This window comes from Myxocyprinus asiaticus, chromosome 9 (genome assembly GCF_019703515.2).
Source record: "Myxocyprinus asiaticus isolate MX2 ecotype Aquarium Trade chromosome 9, UBuf_Myxa_2, whole genome shotgun sequence".
Lineage (NCBI taxonomy): Eukaryota > Metazoa > Chordata > Actinopteri > Cypriniformes > Catostomidae > Myxocyprinus > Myxocyprinus asiaticus.
Genome location: NC_059352.1, coordinates 10,689,500 through 10,709,727, shown reverse-complemented (window position 1 = coordinate 10,709,727; position 20,228 = coordinate 10,689,500). Strand labels below are relative to the sequence as shown.

General features: G+C 35.3%; 3 protein-coding genes across 5 annotated transcripts in view; 2 read left to right on the top strand and 1 right to left on the bottom strand.

The window, feature by feature from the left end:
• Positions 1-4,567, top strand: si:dkeyp-67f1.2 (uncharacterized protein LOC556106 homolog). The gene is made up of 9 exons (XM_051707465.1): positions 1-637; positions 725-817; positions 897-983; positions 1,274-1,397; positions 1,849-1,907; positions 2,087-2,137; positions 2,233-2,317; positions 2,421-2,547; positions 2,662-4,567. Exons 1-9 carry the CDS (start codon positions 625-627, stop codon positions 2,749-2,751), a joined length of 729 nt encoding a protein of 242 aa, XP_051563425.1. The 5' UTR covers positions 1-624; the 3' UTR covers positions 2,752-4,567.
• A 105-nt stretch (positions 4,568-4,672) lies between these two features.
• Positions 4,673-14,514, top strand: LOC127446502 (protein FAM107B-like). 2 transcript variants are annotated; one of them, XM_051707467.1, is made up of 5 exons: positions 4,673-4,862; positions 7,189-7,246; positions 7,757-7,958; positions 9,034-9,181; positions 9,567-14,514. In XM_051707467.1, exons 1-5 carry the CDS (start codon positions 4,839-4,841, stop codon positions 9,681-9,683), a joined length of 549 nt encoding a protein of 182 aa, XP_051563427.1. In that variant the 5' UTR covers positions 4,673-4,838; the 3' UTR covers positions 9,684-14,514. The 2 variants fall into 2 exon arrangements, with proteins under 2 accessions (XP_051563427.1, XP_051563426.1); XM_051707466.1 differs by having other exon boundaries at positions 4,676-4,862; positions 7,189-7,255; positions 9,567-14,508.
• Positions 14,515-14,602: 88 nt separating this feature from the next.
• The window catches only part of camk1a (calcium/calmodulin-dependent protein kinase Ia), a 28,087-nt gene continuing 22,461 nt past the window's right edge, over positions 14,603-20,228 (bottom strand). The window contains exons 9-12 of one of the 2 annotated variants that reach the window (XM_051707464.1): positions 19,937-20,015; positions 19,715-19,802; positions 19,197-19,365; positions 14,603-16,989 (exon numbers count right to left, since the gene is read on the bottom strand). In XM_051707464.1, coding sequence (XP_051563424.1) covers positions 16,898-16,989; positions 19,197-19,365; positions 19,715-19,802; positions 19,937-20,015 — 428 coding nt within the window. In that variant the 3' untranslated portion in view covers positions 14,603-16,897. The remainder of the gene's footprint in view (positions 16,990-19,196; positions 19,366-19,714; positions 19,803-19,936; positions 20,016-20,228) is intronic. The other variant, XM_051707463.1, reaches the window with a different exon arrangement.

Genomic DNA, 20,228 nt, shown 5'->3' with positions numbered 1-20,228 from the left:
TAGCAATTACTCACTATATTTTTGTATATAAAATAAAACAAATAGGCCGGTTGTATTCTACTCTTTGAGAGCTTTCCAATGGCATATGAAACATGGCTATTTGATTAGACTGATGTTTTTACCGATTACAATAATATGTGCAGTGCAAAATTATTAATAAATGATCAAAACGGAACACTTCTGATTTGTCTGCAAATTTCAAAGCACTTGTTCACTTTTGGTCATAATGCACATTGTAAAGTAAAGTTTCTAAACTTTAGAATGATACCTATTTTGCATTGGTCAAGACTGTAGTTAATATTTTGTTTTTCTGCTGACCCGCCCATCTGAGCTTAAAGGGCTAAACACAAATGTGAGTTAAGTTTGTTTGAATTTAAGGGTGTGGAAACCTTGAGGTGGATCCTGTTGGGAGTGTTTCACACAGCATGATTGTCTAAGAACTTTCAAACAGGTAACAACATAGGATTTGAATAGAAAAATAACATAGTTTAAGATTTCAGGAATTGTTGCATTTTGAGAAAAATAACATAGTTTAAGATTTCAGGGATTGTTGCATTTTGAATTATTTTTAAAAGTTGCAGCAGGGACTTTAGAGGCCAAGAAGAGTATTTTTTGGTTCCTAAGATGAGACTTCAAGGTAAAGAAAATCATCATAATTTATTGGCAATTCTGATTGATTTATTGCACGTTTGAGTGTGTGCAACAAGGATATTTGTGTTTTCAGGTCTTTTTTATGTTCTTACAACAACGGTCATCATAGTGTTATGGCGTTTCTCCATCAACTGGTCAAACCTCCAAGAAGCTGCCAAACGATCATGTAATAGACATGGTGATCTCATATCTAAGTTTTTTAATCCATAAAGTTATTGACATGTTTTCTTATTGTTACCTTTTAGTTTCTCTAAAGGTGGGCCTGTGTGATATTGCAAACGATATCCATGGTCCCTTAACAGAGGATTTGGAAACAGATTGTGCCAATACAGGTAGTTTACTCTTCATGCTTATCGCAAACATTGGCCACAAAAGGTATTTGGACACTTAAAATGCCACAGTTGAAATGTATGAATCACATAAGATAACAAAATATCAAACCATGGAATCTGCAAGCAAATGACTAGCTTTACATTTCTTGTGAGTTTATGGCTGGCTTTTGTGTCCAAATACATCAGGGATCATTGCATGTGTGTGCTTTTAAGTAACATTTGCTTTTAATATTGTTTTTATATATTAAATTATTTATTGTTTCATGCATCTTATTTATTTCTCTGGGCAGGTCTGTTTAAGTCTCACTCTGCTTGTTGTCCACATAAAGACTGTCCTGTAGACTATTTCCCCTTTCAACTTCGTAGTGGGGCAGCCAATGTCATGCCCCCAAAGATCTGCTTTAACAATACTACGTAAGAACATTTACATAATGCTACTTATTAATACATTTACAGTATTAACACAGCAGTGGGATTGAGGATAGATCACCCAAAATAAAAATTGTGTCACTGTATGACATTTCCTTGTCTGTGGAATGCAAAAGGAGATATTTTGAAGAATGTTTATGCCGCTCTTTTCCATACAATACAAAGATTTTTAGTGAATAACAATTAATATTTTTGTCTGTTCCTCAAACAAAGCTATCGTATGGCTTCCGAAGACTTGGAATATAGTGTATGAGTCATGTGGTATGCTTTTATGTTGCTTTTTTTTTTTTGCCCTTCTTAGACCTAACAGTGTAAATCACTATCCATTCTCCTTTTGTGTTCCACGGAAGAAAGAAAGTCACGACATGGAATGACATAAGGGTGAGTAAATGATGATACAAAGTGGTACTTACTAAATGAGTGTTCTTTTCTACAGCATCATGGGTGGCATAAGAAACAATGCAGGACAAGGGCTGAACATTGTTTTGATAAATGGTCAGTTTGTTTCAAATAATTACCAAGACTTATTTTTTTACTTCACAAAAGAGATTTGAATGTGACATGAATTTGACTGCTTTAAAATATACTTTAAGTGTTAATAACAATCTGTAAATATGAATGTTAAAGTAACTGGAAGTAAATTTGATTAATCGACTCTTTAATTCTTTTCTTAGGTGAAACTGGTGAAGTTTTAAGAAGTAATTACTTTAATATGGAAACTGGAGGTAATTTATGCCCGCAAGAGAGGCAGTTCAATTTCTTCTAAAATGATAAGAAGTAATACTATCTTGACAAATGAAAACATGTTTTTACCTTCAAGAGGCAGAGGAATTACTTGGCTATCTAAAGACAATAAAACCAGGAAATATAATACTTGTGGCCTCATATGTCGACCCTGCAACAAAGTAAAAAAAAAAAACATAACAGCCTTCACGCACGTCAAAATGATTAACTTTGGCTTTGAATTTGTTCTATTATTCATACATTGTCTCAATTCCTCTTTTCCAGGCTGACTGATGAAATTAGAGATATATTCAGTGTTTTGGGCAGCACTATGGTCAGGTCTGTAAGGCCAAGGGATAGCTGGGTATTTGCAGGCGCCTATCGAATTAAAGAAGCTAGTCCTTTTGAAAAGGTTGGAACTTGACACATGCACTGAGATCTATCTCTTTTTAAGATCTTCTGTTGTGAACAAAAGCGGTATATATAAAAGACTAAAGTTTGTGGTTGATTTTTCTGTTATGATTAGTTAATTCAAAATGATATGAAGACGAATGCATATGGAGACTGGCCGGAGATGGTGGAGATCATTGGATGCTTTCCCAGAATGTATAACTGAAACTGCTGTACCAACCAACCACAGATCACCACTCGTTTGGGACATTTGGAAATGGGACATTGGCAATGTTCAGCAAATAACATTAATGGAAATGTTCAACCAAATATTTAAATTCTGTCATAATTTAGTTACTCGCCCTTATGTCGTTCCAAACCCGTATGACTTTCTTTCTTCCATGGAACACAAAAGGATATGTTCATTAGAAAGTTTTGCTGCTGAAATCGGTCTGTGCTTACCATATTTCAAATCACTGCCCCCAGTGGGCATAGCTGGAAGTGTTGTTGAGCATTTGGGCACACGTGAGCTCAAGTTTCCAGGTGAAATACCCACAGGGTGGCGCCAAAATTGAGTTGTAGATTTACTTATAAATGATAAACAGGAATGCATATTTTATTAACTATACCCCCTAACCCAAACCCCAACCCTAAACCTAACCATCAGTGGAGTAAAAATGTAAGGCCAGTAATGTAATCGAAATACTTTGGATTACTTCTTCAGCACTTGTAGATTTTTTCACTTGTTTTGACTGTAAAAGATCTGCCAGTACAGTAAAAAAAAATACACATGTTAAAAATTAATTCTCTGAAAAAAGCCTAAATATGTTATGCAGTGTTGCCTCTAAAACAAGATTTTAAAAAAAAGATCTTTGCCCCAATATCAACTAACTTAAAAATAAAATAAAATAAAATAAAATAAATGATCTAAAGTGGATTTTCTTGATAAAAAGAAATATATTAAGAAATATATATATATATATATATATATATATATATATATATATATATATATATATGATTGTGCCTGGTAACAGGTGCTTGTAAAATGGCTAGAAATAGCATTTTAGCTTAGCATAAAGCTAAATGTTCACATAAAAATTTATACAAGGTTTATTTCTATTTCTGCTGCTCCAAACTTACTTCTCTGCCTGAATACATCTTAAGAAAGTGTTTCACCACTGTTCAAATGCTCTTTGAATTGCATCATTTATATGAATAAATGTTTTCCATCTGAAGGGACTAAATATTAAATGGAAAAAATGACAATAAAATGCAATGTAATCTGTTCAGTAATACATTTTGAATGTAACTATTCTGATTACCAACAATTCAAATTGTAACTGTAGTGGAATACAGTTACTAATATTTTGTATTTTAAATTTGTAATCCCGTTACATGTATTCAGTTACCCCCCAACCCTGTCCATGGTTTTTGTGAACGTGATTACTTCCTGGTGCCCACGGGACTAGATCCCATGACTTGGAGGTTGCTCATGCAATATGCAATCAGTAGAGCTAGAGGGAAATGTGTTTACATTTGAATTAATACAAAAATGGCTGATGGTGAGTGGTGCTTTTCTGTAATTCGGCTGAATGGGGTTGATTTCAGGGTGCGTGAACTTTTGGAAGCAACATATCAATTTCTGGTGGACAAATCGTATGGACTACTTATATGGTTCTTTTTTGGAGCTCTACAGCCCCTGGTCACAACATACTTTCATTTTTTGGAGTGAACATTTGGCTAAACTTTTATGTTAACAGAAGAACATCATATGGGTTTAGAATAATATCAGTGTGAGTAAATTATGGAAGAACTTTTATTTGTAAGTGTACTGTTGCTTTTTTATAATATGTTATACAACATGATAGCATTCATGCCACTGATGACTATACTCTAATCAGAAATAATTTATAAACATAAAAAGAAACCTGATTTAAAAAAAATAAAATACAAAAACAACTCACTAAATTCCTTTCACATTATTTCTTCTATGTTAAGGTAACACTGTTGCTATTCACATTAAGTGTAAGGAGTGTGAAATGGGAAAGTGACATCAGGTTTAGCACAGTCCCTATTTTTCACACCCCCTCCCTCTGCAGGACTTTAAGTACCTGTTAGAGCATGCTCTGTATTCACTCTGGGGTCGTGCTTAGTCTGAGTCAGTGTGTGTGTGGGTTTGGTTGGAGGGGTGCAGGTCCCCTCCCGTTTCTCCTCTTGCTTTCTGTGAAGATAGCAGGTGGAAGCCCTTGACACAGAGTGGAAGTTTCTGGAACAGTCCTGCGGCAGTGAGTGATCCACATCTTTGGAATCATGGGAGTGGCCCATGGAAAGAAAGTAAGGATATTCTAATCCAATTTAAAGTTAGGGAAGCTGTCGCAATGTCATATATCCAACTGCTTATCAACAGTTTATGTGTTGAGTGTGAGAATGTCATGTACATTTCTTGTAAAAATTGAATGGACAATAATCAAGACTCGGATAATCCATACTCTAAAAATGGGTTACTGTATATGGATCATGTTGAGAATATTAACTGTTCACTGCTGTTTGAGTTATGAACTGTTTTATCCCATTTTATATATATATATATTTTTTTTTTTTTTACTTGTGAGGTCAAAATACGTTCTGGTAACGTTGTGGGACAAACATTTTTAAGTTTGAGACATACAGTATTATATAATCTTACGTAATATATAGTGGCTTCAAAAAGTATTTTGGACACTAAAAGTAATGTTCCGGTTCAATACAAGTTAAGCACAATCGACAACATTTGTGGCATAAAGTTGATTACAACAAAAATAACTCATCTCTCCTTTTCTTTAAAAAAAAAAAAAGAGGAAGCAAAAATTGAGGTTACAGTGAGACACTTACAATGGAAGTGAATGGGGTCAATTTTTAGGAGGTTTAAAGGCAGATATGTGAAGCTGACATTTTTTACTTTACACAAAAGGTTAGTAAGCGATTTTATAACACTAAAATCATGTTAACGCATATTGTTCAGGTCTTGTGTCTATAGTTTTGAAACAGTGAGTATTTTAAAGTTTACGGACTGGCCCCATTCACTTCCATTGAAAGTGCCTCACTGTAACTCAGATGTTTGCTTTTTTTTGCTTTTTTTAACAGTATGCCACAAATGCTGTCGATTGAGCTTAACTTGTACTGAACCCTGAATATTCCTTTAAATCATAAATTTTATAATGTGTGAATGGCATTGCATTACATAACAAAATATCAAAATTGAACAAAAATGTTCTAAAAACAACAGATATACTGTTAAAAATTACATGTATTTGGACACTTTCTGGTTGTCAAACTTTAGGGAAAGTTGTCCATAGTTAATATGATGAACTACACCTCTGGTTACTCTGATAAGGAACTTGTTGTGTTAAATTGAGAGGAACTGACTTAATACATCCACAAAAAATGGCTAGAAAAGTTAGTTCAGAGAAAAGGTCTAGCATCATTTGTTTGTAGATGCCACTTGATTTGATATTTTGTTATTTAATGAAGTAACATTCATGCATTATAAGTGTGGCTTAAGAGTCCAAATACTTTTGGGGCAACACATATACATTTTACACATTCCATCATTTGATACTGCAGATGCTGAGCCTAAATATATACATAATATGCACTAGGCATGCATTACATATTCAATTAAATTCAATAAAATTACAATTTTAAATTACAGAGTTGTTAGTTTTAATTCTTAGGCATGTGTGCAAAATCAAGCATTGATACAGCAACTAAACCTGCGTCTGTATAGACTTACTGGCTGTTTATAAGATTATCACCGTGGCAGAATCAACGTCAGAGCACATAATCTTTACCTTTCATCTATTTTGACTATACAGTGTTTCCCTTGCTAAAAGCATATAGTTGATCATGTGTTTAACATACCATCAACCCTATTTTAAATACTGTCCTTCACCCCTGGTTAATTTTCTTCAGCGATTTAGTCCAAGCACGTTTCATGACTCTCCTGCAACAATAGCATTCTAGAAAGCAAACCGATTATGAAAAGAAAATGGTGAGTTTGTTTGGCAGGGCCAGTAATGAGGTGGCTGAATGCCAGCTGGTCCCGAACCCATTTTAGTCCAATATGATCAACCCAGCATGGTGTTAACGCACACACACATACACTCACATCCCTACAATGCCTCCCTTGTGTTAGTGCAACTTTCTCTCAACACACAGGACTATTGTCCACATCATCAGCAGCTTTAGAGATTCATTTTGAATGTTTAAATGGATAGATAAGGATGAGACTGTGTAATATCTAATGAAAAACTGAAGATCCACTTACAGAAAAGTACCATGGTATTACCATGATTTTTTAGACATGGTGCCAAATTGAATGCCATGCATTATACAAATATTTTCATCATTATGTTATAACTGCAGCTTTTAACTGGACACAAATACTGGATAATGGTAACACCATGGTATTATTTGAAGTGACTTGAAGAGCCAAGTAAATCCTATATGAATAAGGTAATCATATTAGTAATCAGTGCCATGGTATTACAATCTGATGCAATCAATATACAACACAGTTTGACAACCTAAAAATATGTTGACATGTCTAGATAAAAAGATTAATATTTTGTTTTATTTATTAAATGTTTGTGATGAGATATATCCTATTTTCTCCCTCCAGGCAGGTCATAATCAACAAAATCATACTTCCAGCTGTGCACAACCACTTATTGGACCTGGTGAATCAGGTTTTCCATGTTTCTCTCTTATTATAAGATACAATTACATTAAAATATGTTTGTGGTTTGAGCACCAGTTTCTGGGAGGAATGTCCACAGAGTGGCGCCAAAAGCAAGTTGTATATTTACTAGTAAATTATGTAATTCAGTCAACAGGAATGCATATTTTATTAACTCTGCCCCCAAACCCCAACCCTAAACTGAACCATCAGTGGAGTAAAAATGTAATTTTAGAGCAAAAATGCACCTTACCATTGTTTATGTGAATGTAATTGATGTTTAGTTTGCATAAAATTATTTACACTTTCAATTAATTGTCTAACTTCTAATTTTACTGTTCTACTAAACTATTATTTGTTTGTTTTAATGCTATAATCAATGTAAGGAAATGGAGGATGGTTGTCACTTCCTTTTAGAACATTCAACGTTCAAGATGCATTCTAATGGTGTACAGGCATGTGTCAATTTTGTTTATAAAACAATCTCCTTTTACCCATCTCCGTCTTTCAGATTTAGTCTCTGATATTAGATCCATAGACCCTGATCAGAAATGGGACAGAGAAGAGGATTTTGACCAGAGCAAGTTGCTTCCTGAGAAAACGGACAGTGGTTACTATGAAGAGCTCATCAGGCCGAAAAAACTCCACAATCCCATTAAAGTGTCCAAGAGCCACCGAGCACTCCAACGAGAGCTGATTATTACACACAAAAGGTGCAAAAAACATCTTAAACCAGCCTAAGATAGTTTGCTGGTCTTAGCTGGTCTCCCAGCCTGGTCAGGCTGGTCTTTGCTGGTTTTAGAGGGTTTTCAGGGACTTGTCATCTGGGAGACCAGCTAGGCCATCTCAAACCAGAGGCTGGTTTAAAGGGATTTAGATTTTGTGCAGGGAACTAACCCAGCCTTGAAAGCAGTTTCGCATTGTCTAAGGAGGCTTTTATTGAGACTGAAAGCAAAGTCATGAACAAAAGCTTAGTCTCGGCCTTAATTGATCACTTGACCCAATTCCACTGTTATTTCCTAATCTCACTACAAAATATACCCAAAGAGGAGCTGAACTCTGGAAAGTTGCTGGAAAGCTTATATAGCTTTCGCTTGTGCATGTCCCAGCCAGCAGATGGCGGTCACGTTTAATGTCTTATTTTTATTTGGCCTTAAAGGAATAGTTCTCCCAAAAAGGAAAATTCTCTCATCATTTACTCACCCTCATGCCATCCCAGCTGTATGACTTTCTTTCTTTTGCTGAACCCAAAGATTTTTAGAAGAATATCACAGTTCTGCAGGTCCATACAATGCAAGTGAATGGTGACCAAAACTTTGAAGCTCCAAAAAGCACATAAAAGCAGCATAAAAGTAATCCATCAGACTTCTGTGGTTCAATCCATGTCTTCTGAAGCTATCCAATCGGTTTTGGGTGAGAACAGACCAAAATGTAACTCCTTTTTCACTTTACATTTTGACAGCAGTTTCCTTGGCGATCCTGATTTCAAGCTCGATTACACTTCCTATAGCGCCATCTAGCACTCTGCACATGCGTCAAGCACTTGGAAGTGTTATTGAGCTTGAAGTGTTATTGAGTTCATGATCATGCCTAAAGATTGTAATGGCAAGATGTACAGTGAAAAAGGAGTTATATTATGGTCTGTTCTCACCCAAAATGTATAAGATCATTTCAGAAGACATGGATTAAACCATTGGAATTGTATAAATGCTGCCTTCATGTGCTTTTTGGAGCTTCAAAAGTTCAAGTTTGTTGTAGTAAAGCTGACTCTTCTTTGGTGTTTAACAGAGGAGGAGTGGTGGAGGAGAAACCAGAGTTACAGAGGGTTCTGGAACAGAGGAACAGAGCTCATGCTCTGAAACAAGACAGACAAGTCGAAGAGCAGAAATCTCCTCTGGAGCAGGAGTTACTGAAGAGGCAGATGAGGCTTGAGAAGGTAAATACGCTTGAAATGTCATTAATCAAGCCATATTGAACAACAACATTTGGGATGTTGACACATAAGATGAACGTATATGAACGTATGAGGGAACAAGTAGATCTTAGATCCTATAACTAGTCACCATTCCTTTTATGTTTGTCACCATTTTTAATTCACTAGTTCATTTTAAATGGTCCTGTGGGGTGACAAAAAATGTTTTACATTTAATAATTTTGCTGATGCTTTTATCCAAAGTGAGTTTTTTTTAGTATATTCCATGTAGTCTCTCAAGTAATAATAGTCATAAATGCATAACTTATTCCTCTCTGTATATACACAACACAATCAAACACCTTTTAGATGCGATTTTAACTTAAGTTTTAATAATTCTTCTCCTTAGTTTGAAAGAGAGGCAGAGGAGCAGAGGGAAAGATCAATGGGCGCGCCTGAGTTCATAAGGGTCAAAGAGAGTCTGAAGAGAACAGCAGTTATAAACGCTGTGGAGAAAGAGCTGTAACTGCACCTTATTTTATTTACTTAAAACAAAGATCTATATGAGTATATGAACTCCTGCAGCTGCTGATCTGAGAACAGGATATTGAATATGAAAGTTTGTTTGAATCAATGAATATGAAAAATGAATGATGATGATGATGCAATTTTCTAAAGGCTAAGGTCAAGTATTTTGAATGTGGGCTATGGTACGTCAGTATTAAGATACTGTGTTAAGCACTTGTAATGATATAATAAGACTTCCTGTACTGCAACTTATGTTTTGATTAAGATTTTGTAATCTTAATCAAAGACACACACAGGAACAGAGTAACTCCAAATATAGTAGCACTTTATATAGTTTTTGAGTCTAAATGTAGATTTATTGGATGAAATATTAAAAAAATATATGCCATTCACTTCATCAAATTCCTAACAAAGGTTTGAGAAAAACACGTTCACATAATTCCACCAATCACAATGCTATATGTCTGTAAACTGTAAATAATCACACCCAATCCAGGAAATGTGACCTTAAGTTGAGGTTTATGCTTGAACCCGATCCAATCCACTTTTTCCTTCACTCATCTTATGGTGTATAAACATGTTTTTTAATCACAGGGTATGTTCGAAAGCTACTCATATTATTTGCACAGTATGCAGTAAGTATACATGTTTTCGGTTTGCACGGAATGCAATTTTCAACATCTTTTTTTAGACTCATTATTAGGTTGGACTGCTAAATGTTGACACAAATTTGGATTAAAAATGATTTTACTAAATTATGTGATTATTAAAAAAAAAAAAAAAAACGCTCACTGAATTAAAAATGCAGAGTATTAAGTTTATGCTGCATACTTCTTTTTTTAAATGTTTATTGTTACATAATGCATAGTGTTTCACATACTATTTTTAAATGTCAGTATACAGTATGCAGTACATCATTCTACGCAATCATTTCAAAATAGTTCTAATACAAGTGAGCAATTGTTAGTTTGAATTATACTTCTTGTTTATGTGACCTTTAACATAGCTTCTTTATATCTTCCCACTCATATGATTCTGACATCACGAATCGCATGATTTGGACCTCAGAAGTATTGTTTAGACTAACAACACCAAACTAGTTTGTGTAAATATGTTTTATACATTTTGTAATAGTTTTAAATAAAGGGATTTTGAGATATGCAAAACAATTAAGAAAGTGTTTATGTGTGGGCGTGTTTGAGCAATCTCTAAATTACCAACCACAGTCTGCCTTTGCATAGCACTTCGATGTGAACTTTATTTGCACTGTACACAAAGATATCACTGAACACACAATGCATAGACAAGGAGTGTTTATTTATAACGTGCTACTTCTTGTATATCTTTATGGGTACAAATCATTGGCTCTTTGCAACTCCGTCGATAAGACATGATGCATTGCATCCATACGTTTGTAGCTTTTACAAAAAAGATATACAATATATGTATACATCATTTTCATGTATTATACACATACTGTATTTGTGTCCCCCCTCCCTTCTGAAATGGAGAAGTGTGCGTACTTCATTGTGAAACCAAATGAAATGTCATATTCGCACTGGTGAGGAATTAATGATGAAAAACGTAATAATAATTATCAAAGCCAACAAAATTCTATTTAGTTTGCATAATTAAACTTTCAACTGATTGTTGAACTGCTCAATTGACTGTTCTATTTTTAAATTACTGAATTCATTATTTCACTTGAAGTGGAAGCAGTGCTAAATTAAATATTGAAATATATACAGTATATATATATATATATATATATATATATATATATACACAGTGTTGGGTGTATCCGGTTATAAAGTAATTAATTACTGTAATTGAATTACTTTTAAGTAAAAAGTTAGTGTAATGCATTACATTTTAAATTATTGTAATCAGATTACAGTTACTGTCTTTAAATAGAATTAATTTTGAGTACATTACTTACCCTCAAGGAGTATGTGTAATACATTTAAAATATTAATTCACATGTATATCTGTTAGCGTTTCTGTGACAGCTGAAGGGTGTGTGACAATGAATAAGGAAATACAGAATTTGAGTGGAAAACCAAAAACTTTTCTAGGAAAAGTGATTTAGAAAGTAACTTAAAAGTAAAATAATTAGTAATGTGATTACTTTTAGATGAAGTAATCAGTAAAGTAATCTGATTACATTTTTTTTTTTAGATAAATCATCAGTAATTTGTAATGGATTACTTATTTTGAGTAATTTACCCAACACTGTTCATAAACATTTTAATAACAATGACACATTTCCAACAAATTAGTTGAACAAATACATAATACAGTTAAAGGTGCACTCAGTCATTTTTTCTTCATTAAAAAAGTTTAACTCCTAAAGACATGAATTGTCATTTTGCAATATATGAAGGAAATCATGACCACTCACATTAAAATGAAGACTCCATTCATATCAGTAACCTTTTAAAAGCAGATTCTACATGGAGAGGGTCTGCACATGTGGGCTGCCATGTTAGAATCACATGACCAGCCGAATACTAATCACTTAATCTCAGTAACCGTCCTGTTATTTGACACTTTCACTCACTGATTAAAGTAATCATGGCTGACCGTGAATAATACATTTCTACAATGGAATCTGAAACTGAAAACTATTGATTTGAAATGATTTTGCATCCAAGCCGCTAGGTGTCAGTGTCAATCTAAGATGACACAAAGACAAAAGTTACTGAGTGCACCTTTAAATTAGAAGGATGGAGTTTCGACTTATCGTAAAACTGTAATAAAACAAGTTTAAGTGGGGAAAATTTTAGGGGTGGAATAGCAAAATGTTCATAATTCTTAGAATTGATGGGTTCAAGTAAGTCATGTGCTCTCATTGGCACACATATGATATACTGATGAACAAGGTGACAAATGATCTTGCATTGTTCCAGTTTTGAGGGTAAGGCCAGCACTTAGTCCTTACGATAATCTAAATTTAATTTTTTGTTTTAAAATATAACATTTATATTTCACAAAGAAAAAAAACGAAAGAAGATACAGATTCAGTCAAGTGCCAAAGTATATGCATTGACATACGACAGCAATAGTTTCTGTCTTTCTGTCTGCAATTAGCATAGTGGTAATGATATTAATAAGTATATCTATGTTTTATATTTTGATCATCGCTCTTGTAAACATATTTACGAGGTCATGCAAACATTAGACATCTTCTGCACAAGAGAAAAGTACAGATTATGGTCGAACCAAATATAAGAACTGTAACCAATCAACCAATCAGCTCACACAACATGCACCCAATCACAAAATATTTCAACCACCCCCCACCCCCTCTGGGAAAAACTGATATTAATTTATGCCTTCGGTGTGAACAGCATCATGTTGCTGCCTACCTTCTGGAGCAAATTAAAATGTAGGCTGCTAGGTTTTGTAAAAGAGCTACAGTCTCTTCCCTACTCCCAGTAGGGTTGCTTTTGCCCCACAAAGTCTAATACTAAACTGAAATAAAATCTTTATTAAAAATGGAGATTATCCAGGTTTAGGATTGCATTTAATCTGGGTGTAAAAATTTACCTGGACTGTGGTTCAAAACTCTTAACCCAGTGGCTGATTAACCCCTGTTCTGTCCAGATGTTCATGTCATTTACAGGTTTACTCACACAACAAGATTATAGGATCTCTGTTTGAGCAATAATAACAATATACTGCTCTGACTCCAACACACTCATTCCCAGAACTCTGCCCCCACTAATTTGCACTACAGAAAGCCAGTCTGAACCAGAGCACAAAATCAAGGATACAGACAACTATATCTAACAAACCTTACAAAACAAAAAACACAATGAATTAAGGCGAGAAAATATCATCAATCAGTTGCCATGAATTTTGCTTGAAAGACTGAACAAGTCTTCATGCAAGTGGCGCTTATTCATATTAAAACATTAATAATAAGACATTTTTGTATATAACTAGTTTGCTATGGGGGACAGACCTGAATGTCAATAACTCTTAAAATAATAATAATAATAATAATAATAATAATAATAATAATGAAAATAAATATTCAACTTAAATAAACAGTTTTAACTGTCTTTGGTTGGGGTACAGAAATATTATTCAGACAAAATAAATTATGGTTGAAATAGGCCACGTACACATTGCAGCTAAATTCTGTTGTCACTCACTCTTCTTCTGAGTGCTTAAAATAATATTCTGGGTTCAATACAAGTTAAGAGTAATCAGCAGCATTCTTAAAAAAAAAGCAAAAATGTAACTTACAGTGAGGCCATTTTTTTGAGGGTTTAAAGGCAGAAATGTGAACCTTATAATTTAATAAAAGCACTAACTTTATAACACATGTATTATCTGAGCTGTAAAGTTGTCGTTTTAGAGTTTTAGGGTTTGTTGACATTACATCGTCAATGGCACCGAAGTTGTAAATTGGTTTTAACCTTTCACAGAAAAATTTAGTAAGCGATTTTATCACACTAAAATCATGTTATCATGCATATTTTTTATATCTTGTGGCTAAACTTTTAAAACAGTGAGTATTTTAATGTTAATGGATTGGCCCCATTCACTTCCATTGTATATGCATCACTGTAACCCAGATTTGTGCTTTTTTTTTTTTTTTTAAGAAAATTATTTTTTGTGGTAATCAATATTATCCCACAAATGCTGTCGATTCAGCTTAACTTGTACTGAATCCGGAATATTCCTTTAAATTCCATATTGTACACACAGATTTTGATATGTTTTTCTGGAATTACAACTACATACAACCATGTTCCCTCCCAAAATATTCTGGTAGTGACAACCACTTTTTCAATAAATCTGCGTAGAGTTTACAGAACCGAACTGAACAATGCTTCATGCAGTGATTTTTCTTTCCTGTGATGACATATTTCCTATTGAAACAGGAAGTTTGGGTGGGGCATATCAAAGGGCTCATCCCCCCCCCCCCCCTTTTTTTTTTAAAATAGCTAATAGGCTTTAATTAATTTAATAATTAATTTCATAATTATATTTATTTATCACACATTATACGTTTGAACATATACAGTGAAATTCTTTTTTTCACATATCCCAGCTAAGCTGGGGTCAGAGTGCAGGGTCAGCCATGATACGGCGCCCCTGGAGCAGTTAGGGTCAAGGGCCTTGCTCAAGGGCCCAACAGTGGCATCTTGGTGGTATTGGGGCTTGAACCCCCGACCTTCTGATCAGGAATTACATCACAGCCATGAACCATGACTTTCTCCTTGATAGTTAATAGCATGTGATATTAGGGGGAGGGACATCCTCATTCTGGAGAGCATTTGATTGGAAAAAAATCTGTGGAGTGCAAGATGATTTATTAAAGGTGCAGTAAGTAAGATTCAGAAACCCTTGTTATTAATGACACTTGTGGCCGTTAAGTGAACTGCAGCAGCTACCTGTTCTCCATAGGGACGTGAGCGAGCAAGCATCGGCCAAAACAATGACGTAACATACAAAGAAACTGAACGTGATTCACTGGCTGACTGATGAGGTAGCATAATTAAAATTACACAGTTATGATTGTTTTACTATAAACTTTGAGACTAAACTAAAACTACTTCTCAGCTAGCATAGCATACTGATACACACATACAGCTACATACTACCGAACTATACCAGACAGTTTACTGTTGCACTACACTGTTATGTTGCACTATTGTATATTTTGTATGTCATATGTTGTACTACGACCAAGAAACCAGTGTATTTGCTTAAATTTATCTTGTATACCTGACATTTAGTATAAAGGGAAGATAATTTAAATTATTTGAAAATTACGAAGCAAGGTAGCTTGCAATTCGTCAGCGTTAGCAGGCAAGATCAAGTTAGCTAAAATTACACAGATCAACCCTTGTGGCACTATATTTCACATACTTTGCAGTTATGTAAGCTTACCTGTCCAATAAGAAGAACACCAATTCAGGGTCAGTTTTGATCCCCAAAACCGAACGAAGCTCCCTCCAGGAATCAAATTTCCTGCCGATGTTCACTCTAGTTTTTGCTCGACCACGATCACGTTCCTGCTAAGCCAGATGGGAATCAGTAGATACATTTTGTTGTTTTTTTTTGTTGTTGTTGTTTTTTGGTTTACTCTAAGTTAGTGTAGGAGTCGGTGTTGTGCTGGGAGCCAGACGTTTGCTGGATTCCATCTCTAAGATAACATTACCTAGTGTTGCAGTTTGTAAGGCTCTCGGGAGCATGCATAAATGTCACCTCCTTTGGATTTTCCAGGCAAAACCGACCCGCTCCCTTCGCATGAAAATCAGTCTACAGGCTTTAATAGACAAACTAGGAAGTCCGGGAAGGGCTCATTTTGTAAGCTGCGTTACAAGCCGTTCACACATTGGCAAAAAAAAAGGCGAATATTACATGAAAATTGTTACATGTTGCACCTTTAATATTTTTGGTCTGTTTTCCCAGAAGAGAAAAACTGTCAATTTTAAATGCGTATATCTGCTAAAAGCTAATTTTGTCAACTAGCATATTGATGACCTCAAAGCCTCAAAGCAAACAGACACTGACTTAAAGCCACAAAACTCTAATTTTATAAAACACAAATAAAACGGTGCTTCTGTCGACGGGAACATTAATAGACAAAAAAAAAATAATTGTTGTCTTTTATGTATTTCTTTTGTCAAATATTGCTAACGCCAAACAGGTTAAACTGTTGACATCCATCTTTCTAAGTCCACATCCACACTAACACATTTCATTTCACTACGTTTATGACCCTTAACACTAGAATGGCATTTTCATCCGCCAAAAAAAAAAAAAAAACCTCCATTACCATATACTTTGGAAAACAATAACATTAGGTGTAACAAAAAATTATTTCAACATTTTGAAACTGAAAATGAGGTTTCAAACAGATTAGTGTGGATGTGGCCTTATTTAAAGCTGTGAGATGGCAAAACTGCTATGGTTATCACTGTGTCAACCATTATGACTTCTTTAGGGGATTCACTTCCGCAATTGTGGTTGTCACTCCCAAAACTTTGCATTGTGTACATGGCCATAGAGGAGTTACTTATCTGTCAATGATATACCCAATGTCTTTTCCTTTCAAATGTGAGCTTTCCACCATCAGTACTAGCTCCATCTAGAGCATGCTACCAGGAAATTCTGTGTTCCGGGTCAGACTGGTGTGGTAGGAGTGCATATGTGGCTTCTGTTGGGTTCTGCTAGGCTCAGAGTTCGACTTCAGATCCTGCTGGTTGGTCGACAGCAGTAAGCACAGCTTCTAAGACTATCCCGATCGGCACTGCCTCTGCGCCCCTCTGAACTGGGAGAACCTAAACAGAAAATTCCACATGAAAACGAACAGTAAAAAGACAGGATCATCTTAATATAATTATATGTGCCTTTAAAAACACACAGTCTTATAGCCTATGAACATTTCAAGCCTATTAAATAAAATGACAAAACATTTGAAAATTCCAATTTGTAAATGTTTTGTCAATTAAAAGTCTGTGCAGTATGTGCATGCCAGTACTGGGAAGAAATCATTTTGGCTGCATCCCAATTCGCATATTTCTGCAAGACACTAAAATTATTTTAATGGTGATGGGAAAGTACACACTTTTCGGTTAGTAAGAACATTGTCACTAATTTGTTCATAATTCATGTAAGTCCAGCCTTTAAACCCCTTCATTCTAAATTGTACTTATCCTTTTGAAAGTTCACCACTGAGTTATCAAATAGTTCAGCTTTCATTGTTTAACAGTGACATATGTGATATTAGCGCCATAACCACAGGTAAGACCATGGATGGCTCCTCATTACAGTTAGGACAATGTAGATAGTCTTTCTAAAAAATTAACTATAGTATTTATTATGAAAAAACTAAAAGCCTAAACACATTTATAAGCTTTAACTACAAATTTTACATTAATAAAAATGTCTAAAAGGTTTTCCCTGATAGATTTAATATAAATATATACCAGTTATCAGTTAGTGTTACTGCAGTATAAAAAAAAAACTTTTTACCTTTACAGTGCTGTCTATAATGCCAGGGTTCTCGAGCAGTTTGAGAGGTTTGACTTCCTCCATACAGAGCTTTAAAGTACAACATTCTCTGTAAAATTTAAATGGTTCACATAGTTTTGTGGTCTCTGTCACGATATCGAGTGAAGCCTGATTGACTCACGCTACCCAAGAGATCTCGATATTCTATCTTTGATGCACGCTGGTGTGTGTGCTGCGGTAATTCATAAGAAACCACGCTTCATTTGCCTCACACAGATGAGCTTGTAAGATATGAGAGGTATATTTGATAATTAATCAGTGCTGAACACGAGATGAAAACAATTTCATTTGCTACGGCTGCGGCCTGACATTCACAGTATTTTCAGTGCAGGAAAACCCTAAAAACGTCACCCACCAAAGTAAGAATGACAGTTACACGCCACTGCCGAGATCTACCCACATTTGGCGGGTAGGCAAGTGTTAATGTCAAGCCCTGTTTACTTGTTACCATCTATCTTAATTCATTAAATAAAAATTCACTATTTATTAATTAAAAATAAATATGTAATTTTTGTGCCACTGGTGGCACCATATTAAATTGCAATCTGTTTGTTTGTTTGAGTGGCCCGAATGGGCTCGACTAAACTCACCTTGGCTCTGCCATTGTTTCTGATCAATGGAAAACAGGGAGAGTGTTTTATTTTAACAAATGTTTTAGCACGGCTAGTGGTGCAAAAATTACACAAATCCCCTTTAACTTTTAGGTTCATATATTTTAAAATTGTTGTGGCAGCTTATCCTTGCTGTTTGTCTACAACAATTTTTTTTTTTTTACAACCATTTAAAAAAAAAAAAAATTTCCCCTTTTTCTCCCAATTTGGAAAGCCCAATTCCCACTACTTAGTAGGTCCTCGTAGTGGCACAGTTACTCACCTCAATCCAGGTGGCAGAGGACAAGTCTCAGTTCCCTCTGCTTCTGAGATAGTCAATCCACGCATCTTATCACGTGGCTCGTTGTGCATGAAACCACGAAGACTCCCAACATGTGGGGGCTCATGCTACTCTCCACAATCCAAGCACAACTTACCACGCACCCCACTGAGAGTGAGAACCACTAATCGCGACCACAAGGAGGTTACCCTATGTGACTCTACCCTCCCTAGCAATTGGGCCAATTTGGTTGCTTAGGAGACCTGGCTGAAGTCACTCAGCACACCCTGGATTCGAACTCGCGACTCCAGGGGTGGTAGTCAGCGTCAATACTCGCTGAGCTACCCAGGTCCCTTTTTTTTTTTTTACAACCATTAAAAACACCTCTTCTGTTTTGCAAGGGGACGTGGACAGTACTAGCCCAAAAAGCATGCGCAAACTTTAAAATCCACTGGAAATAGTATGCCATTTGGGCCTACTATTTTCAATGTACTATGATTTTGGGACACTAATTCTTATTTCACATACTATTCACCATGTACAGTATGCAAATTGGGAAACGGCCTTTTTCTTTTTATCTGGCTTTGACTAGTCTCAAACATACTGCTTTGCTCTACATCCTCCTCTTCCTCCTCATGGTCGAGCTCTTTTGCAGGGAGGAGCAGGTGTCTGTGGTAGGGGCCGGTGGTGGTAATTTGGCTCGGCCCCTCAAGGCTGGTGCTCAGCTGCAGTCTCCGCATATGTCTGACCACTGCTGTTGCATTGAATGCTTGCTACAAGGGCAAAAAAATAAGCAAGAACATGCCTCAAACATATGTTTTTAAGCATCTTCTAGAACATTTCTGTAAGACGATGATCTTAATATGGAAGGGAATGCCTTTTAGTAATCTAGTATATTTGTATTTGAACATGTAATGTTCTTGAAATGTGCTTAACTTGGTTCACCAAGTAAATTTTAGGATAGCTGTGCATAAAACTGAAGTTCTTTGAGGTTTTTATTCCACAATGTTATCAGAGCAACATATCCCAAGATTATTCCAAGTTATCCTCAAACTCATCTCACCAAGCTAAGTGTGAAGAATGTGATGCAGATCTGTTGGGCTAATGTAGTGAGATTCTGACCTTCCATTTACTTTTGGCAAAGTTCTTCTTGATCTGAGCACTGACAGACTCATGAATGTTCCTATCCAGAGCTGTATCTCCAGAAATCCTTCAAAATCAGAGGTGGGAGGTGAGAGGGATGGGTTACTAATGTAATTTTGGTGAATAGAGGAACAGGATATTATTGCAATTATCAAGGGTGAAGCCAAAATATGCAGAGCATGTATTTGGAGGTAAACCTACCAGGGGTGCTGTAAAGCCTGCTCACATGTGTATCTCCCAGATGGGTCTTTCTCCATCAAGTGGCCGATGAAATCCTTGGCTGTAAAAAAATATACAAATATTCAAGAACCTTCCACCATTAAAACATAATAAAAAAGAAAATAATGTTCAATAAATAATCATGTTTATTATTAAGAATAATAATCACAGTAAATACAGTTCTTTCACCTTTTGGATCTATTACGATCTGATTTAATCCTCAAAGTTCATTTTGAAACAAAAAGTTGATTCAAACATGTTAAATAATATTTTT

What these genes read in the sequence shown, in the direction of transcription:
- si:dkeyp-67f1.2 (XM_051707465.1), top strand. An exon ending in AACAGATTGTGCCAATACAG is followed by an intron (nt 984 to 1,273) that starts GTAGTTTACTCT and finishes TTCTCTGGGCAG; the next exon opens with GTCTGTTTAAGTCTCACTCT. An exon ending in ATCTGCTTTAACAATACTAC is followed by an intron (nt 1,398 to 1,848) that starts GTAAGAACATTT and finishes TCTTTTCTACAG; the next exon opens with CATCATGGGTGGCATAAGAA.
- LOC127446502 (XM_051707466.1), top strand. Translation starts at nt 4,839, where the DNA reads ATGGGAGTGGCCCATGGAAAGAAA. An exon ending in TATTGGACCTGGTGAATCAG is followed by an intron (nt 7,256 to 7,756) that starts GTTTTCCATGTT and finishes TCCGTCTTTCAG; the next exon opens with ATTTAGTCTCTGATATTAGA. An exon ending in CTGATTATTACACACAAAAG is followed by an intron (nt 7,959 to 9,033) that starts GTGCAAAAAACA and finishes GGTGTTTAACAG; the next exon opens with AGGAGGAGTGGTGGAGGAGA.